The sequence below is a fragment of the Anas platyrhynchos genome, chromosome 31 (genome assembly GCF_047663525.1).
Source record: "Anas platyrhynchos isolate ZD024472 breed Pekin duck chromosome 31, IASCAAS_PekinDuck_T2T, whole genome shotgun sequence".
Classification (NCBI taxonomy): Eukaryota; Metazoa; Chordata; class Aves; order Anseriformes; family Anatidae; genus Anas; species Anas platyrhynchos.
In genome coordinates, this window is record NC_092617.1 from 3,545,272 (window position 1) to 3,554,028 (window position 8,757).

The 8,757-nt window shown below is 51.0% G+C and overlaps 1 protein-coding gene across 1 annotated transcript; it reads left to right on the plus strand.

Moving 5' to 3' along the window:
* Positions 1-242: 242 nt before the first annotated feature.
* On the plus strand, positions 243-839 carry LOC139999985 (olfactory receptor 14C36-like). Its single transcript, XM_072029664.1, has one exon. It carries the CDS (start codon positions 243-245, stop codon positions 837-839), a length of 597 nt encoding a protein of 198 aa, XP_071885765.1.
* Positions 840-8,757: the final 7,918 nt, after the last annotated feature.

An 8,757-nucleotide genomic window follows, 5' to 3' on the forward strand; every position in this document is an offset into this window, starting at 1 on the left:
CTGCCCTCCTGGGCAACGGCCTCATCCTCAGCGCCGTAGCCTGCGACCACCACCTCCACACCCCCATGTACTTCTTCCTCCTCAACCTCGCCCTCCTCGACCTGGGCTGCATCTCCACCACTCTGCCCAAAGCCATGGCCAATGCCCTCTGGGACACCAGGGCCATCTCCTATCAAGGCTGTGTTGCACAGGTCTTTCTGTTTGTCTTCTTGATTGTATCAGAATTTTATCTTCTCACAGTCATGGCCTACGACCGCTATGTTGCCATCTGCAAGCCCCTGCACTACGGGAGCCTCGTGGGCAGCAGAGCTTGTGCCCAGATGGCAGCAGCTGCCTGGGGCAGTGGCTTTCTCATTGCTGTCCTGCACACAGCCAGTACATTTTCCCTGCCCCTCTGCCAAGGCAATATTGTGGACCAGTTCTTCTGTGAGATCCCCCAGATCCTCAAGCTCTCCTGCTCACATGCCTATTTCAGAGAAGTTTGGGCAGTTCTGTTTAGTCTTTCTTTAGCATTTGGTTGTTTTGTTTTCATTGTGGTGTCCTATGTGCAGATCTTCAGGGCAGTGCTGAGTATGCCCTCTTCTCAGGGCCGGCACAAAGCCTTTTCCACGTGCCTCCCTCACCTGGCCGTGGTCTCCCTGATGGTCGGCACTGGCATGTTTGCCTACCTGAAGCCCGCTTCCATCTCTTCCCCATCTCTGGACTTGGTGGTGTCACTTTTGTATTCAGTGGTACCTCCAGCACTGAACCCCCTCATCTACAGCATGAGGAACCAGGAGCTCAAGGTTGCAGTGAGGAAACTGTTTCTATATGTGCTTCTTAAACATCAGTGCTGTTAACATTCTTGTGATTTGTATCATGTCATTTTTATACTTAGTATTATTATCATATAGTAATAATAGTAATAATCCTTTAAACACTACCGTTCTATTTGAGAAACTGACATGAGAGATTTTCATTTCATTTTTCATTTTTATTATTTTCATAACTTTTGATATGGGTTTAATTTATTAAGTAATTGTTTACTTTGACTACATCTTCTATTCAACCTATTGAACTAGGCTTCCTCTGTAGGTATAGACAATCAAGAAGACAGCATAAGATCAATGGTCTCAATATCCCTCTCTTCCCATATCCTCTGGAGCTGGGGGAGCAGCCGCAGCACACAGGAGGGGCTCAGGGCCAAGAGCCCAGCTGACACATGCAGGAGCAGCCCCGGTGGGCCTCAGGGCTGCCCCTCACTGCCCGCTGGGCTCTGCCTCTCTGCTGCCTTTGGGTCGGGGTTGCTGCTTACCTGGAGCCATGGCCATGGCCAGCAGCAGGACGTGGCCTTTTCACTGCTGCTCTCTTTTGGCTTCCACATTGTACTTCCTTTTTTCCGGGTAAGTCCTGATATCTCATGTACCTTGGCGACAGTCCTGTTGTCTCTACAGTGACATCCCTGTAGCTGCAGGCAGCAGCAGGCACTGTGCAGCCCTGGGTCACAGCTGCCTCTCTTGCAGCACCACAGTAACAAATGGGGTTTTATTTGGGACTTCCTGGAGTGAATAACATAGACTTAAAGTGCAAGGACAGTCTGTGAGGGACCAAGGGCCTGACCAAGAGCTTTATGGCAGCTCCTGAGAACAACTGGTCTTGGACTCATCTGCATGGCACTGCCCCCCTGCAGTGGGGCTCATGGCCACTGTAAGCCTGGAGAGAATCTGGAGCTGCCAGGAGATGTCAGGGGAGCTGCAGAGAGAACGTGCAACACTGAGTTCACAGATCACGCACAGACCACACAGAATTTTCTAGGTTGGGAGAGACATCAAGATCATCAAGTCCAACCTCTGACCTAACTCTAACAGTCCCCACTAAACCAGATCCCTAGGCTCTACATCTAAACGTCTTTTAAAGACCTCCAGGGATGGTGACTCCACCACTTCCCTGGGCAGCCTGTTCCAATGTTTAACAACCCTTTCAGTAAAGAAGTTCTTCCTAACATCTAACCTAAAACTCCCCTGGCACAACTTCAGCCCATTCCCCCTCGTCCTGTCAGCAGACATGTGGGAGAACAGGCCAACCTCAACCTCGCTACAGCCTCCTTTAAGGTATCTGTAAAGTGCAATAAGGTCGCCCCTGAGCTTCCTCTTCTCCAGGGTGAACAAGCCCAGCTCCCTCAGCCGCTCCTCGTAGGACTTGTTCTCCAGGCCCCTCACCAGCTTTGTTGCCCTTCTCTGGACCCGCTCAAGCACCTCGATGTCCTTCTTGAAACGAGGGGCCCAAAACTGAACACAGTACTCGAGGTGCGGCCTCACCAGAGCCGAGTCCAGGGGGACGATCACCTCCCTAGCCCTGCTGGTCACACTGTTTCTGATACAAGCCAGGATGCCGTTGGCCTTCTTGGCCACCTGAGCACACTGCTGGCACATATTCAGCACACTGCTGGCTCATATTCAACACACCACCATCACTCCCAGGTCCTTCTCCGCCAGGCAGCTCTCCAACCACTCATCTCCCAGCCTGTAGCTCTGCTTGGTGTTATTGTGCCCCAGGTGCAGGACCCGGCACTTGGCCTTGTTGAACTTCATGCAGTTGACCTCAGCCCATCGGTGCAGCCTATCCAGATCCTCCTGCAGAGCCTTCCTACTCTCCAGCAGATCGACACACGCGCATAACTTGGTGTCATTTTTAAACTTACTGAGGGTGCACTGATTGCCCTCGTCCAGATAATTGATGAAGATGTTAAAGAGGACCGGCCCCAGCACTGAGCCCTGGGGTACGCCACTAGTGACTGGCCTCCAACTCAACTTGACTCCATTTACCACGACTCTTTGGGCCCGGCTATCCCGGCCAGTTTCTAACCCAACGAAGCATGCGCCAGTCCAAGTCAAGAGCAGCCAGTTTCTTGAGGAGAATGCTGTGGGAGACGGTGTCATTTCTTCTGCTTTGTCCTCCTGCTTCCAAGATGGCCCAACTTTGGAGAAACCTGTCTCATCTTCTTCTTCCTCTTTTATTTTCTGGGTAGGGGTTTCCTTCCGTTCTAAAGAAAAACTGAGTTTCAGACTCATTTTTTCCTCTTGCATGTAGAGTCAACAGATGCTGGCTTAGGTTCATTCTCTAGCCCAGTGACGTGTCCCATTGCAGGGGCTGGAGTGGCTGTAGGGACCATCACAGGAGTTGTTCTGGCTGTGAGGCCTTTCATAGGAATTGGAGTGGCTGCAGGGCCTATTGCAGGTTTGGGAGTTGCTATAGGGCCTATTATAGGGATGTGTTTAACCTTAAGCCCATTGCAGGAGCTGGAGTGCCTGTAGGGCCTGTTGCAGGGTTTGGAATGGCTTTGGACAGGCTCTGGGCCTGTCAAAGGGGCTGGAGTGTGCCTGCAGGAAAAGTCATGGGTGTTGGAGAGGCGTGGACTGTAGCTTCATAAGCATACCTTAACCACCAGCATATTACAGTGTTTTGTGTCTCTTTGGAATTGCCCGGGTGATGACACGCTTAAGCATTTCACAGTTTTGTTTAAGATTGCACTTGCTCAGAGGTGAAATTCCAAAGCACTGGACGTGTCCACCCAGATCTTCGAACTCTCCCTGCCACTCCTAGCTTTCCTGCCTCTGGAAAGATCTCTGGATGGCACGTTTAAGTTGTTGTTTAGACTTAAACAAAACCTGAATGGCATTCAGGAGACCTAAAAATAGGAACATGCTGGTTAGACCATCCCAAGGATATTCAAAGCTTTGAAGAGCTATTGTAATTAGCCTGGAGGAGAAGCATGAGGTGGAGGAGAAAGGGAGAGTGAAGAAGTGGGGAAAAGCATCCCCCACCACCCTGCATAGATTTAATCCCTGAGGAGAAAAGGCAAAGCCTGTAATTCTTCATAGTTTCCAAGAGATGAAGAGATGGTTCCTGAGGTATTGAGGGGGCAATAATTTTATCCTATCAGAAGTCAGTGTTATCCAATACAGCAAGGCAGTAACCTTAAACCAACCCCCAGAACTGATAAACAGCATGACATGGAAGTTACTAATGTGCTATACAACACAGTTCTGAAAAGAAGCACAACAGACCCCAGATCAAAAAGATCAATATTGTGATCAGCAACTGTTAAACTCATCTAATGCTTATAACAATTTATTTTTAAAACTCTGCGGTCAGATCTGGCATCTCAACCTCTGTGCTCCACGCTAGGCACCAAGAAGACTTGCTGTGGTTTGACCCTGCAGGAAACTCAGCACTACAAAACTATTCATCCAATGGGACCGAGAGAACTGAGAGGAAAAAAAAAAAAAAAGTTCATGGGTTGAGATAAAGGCAATTTAATAGAACGCAAAAGGAATTATTATTATTACTATTATTATTGACACCAATCGAATAAGGTCATGACATTTTTGTGTTCATATCAAAAGACAGGAAAGGTGGTGGTGATTAATCAGAAATTGACAGAGCTGAGCATGACATAGATTGTATGGAATAAGTGCTGGATATTGTCTTAGTTTTGTCTGAGACAGAGTTATTTTTTCTTCCTAGTAGCTGGTATGGTGCTGTGTTTCAAATTTACAGAATCACAGAATAGTTCGGGTAGGAAAAGACCTTACAGATCACATAATTCCAACTCACCTCCCATGGGCAGGGACACCTTCCACTAGACCAGGTTGATGAAAGCCCATCCAACCTGGCCTTGAATGCATCACAGGATGGGGCACAGATCTAATAGATCCATATCCTTCTTACACAGGGAACTCCAGAGCTGAATGCAGTCCTTGAGGTGTGGCCTCACCAGGGCCAAGTACAGAAGGACTGTCACTTCCCTACATCTGTTGACCACAGTATCCTTGGTACAAGGCAGGGCTTCTTGGCCAACTTAGCACACTGATGGCTCATACTAGGCCGACTATCCACCAATATCCCCAGGTCCTTTTCCCCTGGGCAGCTGTCCAGCCACCCTTCCCACAGCATTGCATGGAGTTGTTGTGCCCCAAGTGCAGGACCCAGCACTTGGCCAACTTCATGCAGTTGGCCTCAGCCCATGGGTGCAGCAATCAACAAGACAGAAGTCACCTCATGAGCATTTTTAAAGAAATGGGATGGCTGCTGCTCTTGCAGCTTCTTGGCAAGACACAGCCAAGCTTTGTGCCTCCTGCTCTCCAGTCATGGACTCAAGCTGAAGGGACAAGATGACCCATATGCAGGCCTTCTTTCTGTCTGGGTTCTCCTGGGTCTGGAGGCAGAGGGGATCCCCCAGTCAGCATGCCAAGCAGGTGCCTTCTGCTGGCCTAGCAGGGCCACTGCCAGATGTCAGCCCAAAAGTGCAGATCCCAGGTCTATGTCAAGGGTGACCTGCCACCTCCAGACACAAGTGACCTCACAGTCCCTTTCTGTGACATGTTCCTGCTGCTCCCCTATCCACTGCAGAGACAGAAGTGACCTCACAGTCCCTGCCACAGCCACATTCCTGCTGCTGCGGCAGGAGATCCTGAGGTAGAGCTGACTTCTCTAGTCCCTTAGAGACAAGGATTCACTTTTCTGGATTAGAAATTTAGCAGATGAGCTGTTCTGTTTAGGGTGTCAGGTCTGTGGTTATGTTATGGGCAAGCTTTGTGGAACAGTTTTTTGTTTTACATCTGCCTAGAAGTCTAGGTTTAATGGAGCATGTTAATGCTAGTATTGAAGGCAGGGATTAGGGTGAGCCCAAGAGTAAAGGCAAGGGCAAAGGACTATGGGCTGAGTTTTGCTTCATGGAATAGAATCATAGAGTATCCTGAGTTGGAAAGGACCCACAAGGATCATAAAGTCCAACTACTGGATCCACACAGGAACATCCCAAAATCAGACCACGTGTCTGAGAGCATTGTCAAATGCTTCTTGAACCACAGCAAGCTCAGTGCCATGATCACTGCCCCAGGGAGCAGTTCCAGTGCCCGACCACCTTCTGGGTGCAGAACCTTTCCCTCACACCCAGCCTGACCCTCCACTGTCCCAGCTCCATGCCATTCCCTCGGGTCCTGTCACTGTCCCCAGAGAGACGAGCTCAGCGCCTGCCCCTCCACTCCCCTCATGAGGGAGCTGCAGGCCGCCATGAGGCCTCCCCTCAGCCTGCTCTGCTCTGGGCTGAACAAACCAAGGGACCTCAGCTGTTCCTCATATGTCTTGCCCTTTAGACCCTTCACCATTTTTGTAGCCCTGCTTTGGACGCTCTCTAATAGCCTCATGTCTTTATACTGTGGCACCCAAAACCACACACACAGTGCTGGAGGTGAGGCTGCACCACCACAGAGCAGAGTGGGACAATCCCTTCCTTTGATCAGCTAGCAGTGCCTGATACTCAATACTTTGAGTTCAAGCATTAGAATAGGGGATTCTTGTCAGGGTGTTGGAGTGGCATTTAGGTTTAGGGATTACTCTTTAAAACTCTTCAAAAGTGGGTTTCCTTTAAAACTGGTTACTCTTTAAAATTGGCTAACGGCCTTACATCAATGTTTTAATTCTGTGTTAAAGCAGCATCAATATTACCTGAAGCCTCTTACCTCTACGAAATTGTTGTAGAGGTTCACTTACCCTTCTCCCTCCCTCTCTAGGGATGTCCGGATCAGCCCCTGGCTTTGTGTTTCATGGATTACTGAGGGCAGATGGAGAGACATCAGTCAAGGCAGGGAGGTGCTCAGAGCAAGGTGAGAGCAAGGTGGGGAAGCAAGGTGGGTATCTAAGTCCTGCAGGGAAACAGGTGCAGACCTGACAGCATAGGACAGCGTGTGGTGGTTATGGTCAAGGATCTTTTGCAAGATGAAAGCCCCGACAGAGCCAACAGCTTTGTCTGCTGGGCTCTGGCTCTTGTCTCCGTCAGTGATGCCTATGAGGAGACACCTCATCCTTACAGCAGTAGGGCCTCAATGCCTCCTCATCCCCCTCCAGGAGCCTGGGAGATGTCCTCCTGTAGCCTTGTACTTGGCACTGCCCTTACCCACTGTGCACTGACCCAGGAAGAGCCCTAAACTTTGCTGGAGGGACAGCATCTCCCTTCCCAGAGGCTGGGGTCAGGGCCCGACTGTTGGACTTCATGGGACACATCAAGGTTTCCTCAGATTCAGGGCCCCCTTTCCTGAGCCTTGGTCTCCCCGTCATCACTGCCTGCCCTTTTCTGCTCTAACAAGTCCATGGGGAGGCCTTGACAGTAATGTCCCTCAGTGGGACCGTTAGCACTGTGAGAGGCTTTGGAGTTTGCATCAGACTTGGACTACTCGAGAAGCTGCTTTAGCCACCCAGATAAAGCTCCTCTGCCAGGCACAGCAGGGCTGGGGGCACTGCCTGCAGCTGGCATGGGGAGAGGAGAGAAGGGGGAGAGAGGTTCAGGGCAGCCTGAGGTGGGGGGGAAGGCAGAGGAGAGCTGGCAGAGGGAGAAATCTTGCCAGCCACCTCTCCACGGTAAGTCTCTTGGTGCAGAACCTGCCAGGCTCTGCTGGAGCTGGCCCAGCCCTCAGCTGATGGGAGCTGTCAGGAGGACGCTCGGTGTTGGAGTTGAAGGGCATGAAGGGCTTGTGTGCTGCAAGGTCAGCGTGCAGGGCCCGAGGGCTCCCTCCTCTTGGGGCTGGCTGCAGGCAGTGCAGCCGGGGGTGCAGGCAGGGGTGGCCAGGGCTGTGGTGCAGAGCAGGGTCCCTGCTGTGCCCCAGAGGCTGTGTGCCGCGGCAGGGCCTCTGCCACCTGCCAGGCTCAGCACTCAGCCTGCCTGGGGAGCTGCCCAGGGGCTGCAGGGAGAAGCTGCAGGTGGAAGGAGCCCCCCTGGTACCTCAGGGCAGGACAGGGCAGGGTCCTGCTGCTGCCCAGAGCCTGCTGCCTGGGGCAGGCTGCTCACAGCCCCACACCTCCCCAGGGCACTGCACTGCAGAACTGCCTGGCAAGAGCTACCTGAAGGCAGTGCACTTTTTAGAATCTGCTTCATTTTCCTGCCCATGTGCTGGGGCAGAAGGATGGTAATGGAGTAGGAGCATCTGTAGTAGAGACTAAGGCTCCTTGAGCATTGCTGCTGCTCTGAGGCACCTCACACACCTCAGCATACAGATATTACTGGCATTAGCTTTGTTGTTTCTTAGGGAATTATTTGACCTTTTCCATTCCTGCAGACAGGGAGATGTCTTTTGCATGTGGCTATCTTGGCTCCCTTGCTCAGAGGCAATAAATATGTTACAGCAGCTCCATCACTTAGTTCCTCCTTCTGGCATTTATAGACACATGTGAGCTACAGCTCCTGCAATTTGGGCTCTTTCTGGGCATCTACCTGGCTGCCCTCCTGGGCAATAGCCTCATCCTCACAATTGTAGTCTCACACACCTCCACATACAGAGAGTACCGGCATCACTTTTGTTGTTTCTTAGGGAATTATTTGACCTTCTCCTCACGTCCCACCAACAGGGACATGTCCCTGGCCTGTGCACTTCTCAGATCACTGCAGATTTCCTTTTACCTGTTGCTGTAGACCAGGACTGACTGCTGCAGAGCCCACAGCACAGCCCCCTGCTTCTTTTGGCACCCTCAGAGCACCAAGCAGAGGTAAGCCAAGCAGCTGCAGAAAGCTCTTCCTGTGAAAGGAATGGGAAAGAATGTGTTCTGTGTGACTGTTCTATGAGACGTACAAAGTATTTTGGTCAGAGAAGTCCTTACATTTTACAATGTCATTTCTTCTTCTGGACAGACTACCTTGCTCAGGGGCAATAAATGTGTAACAACAGCTCCATCACCGAGTTACTCCCGCTGGCATTCGCAGGACCCCATGCTCAGAATGAGCAA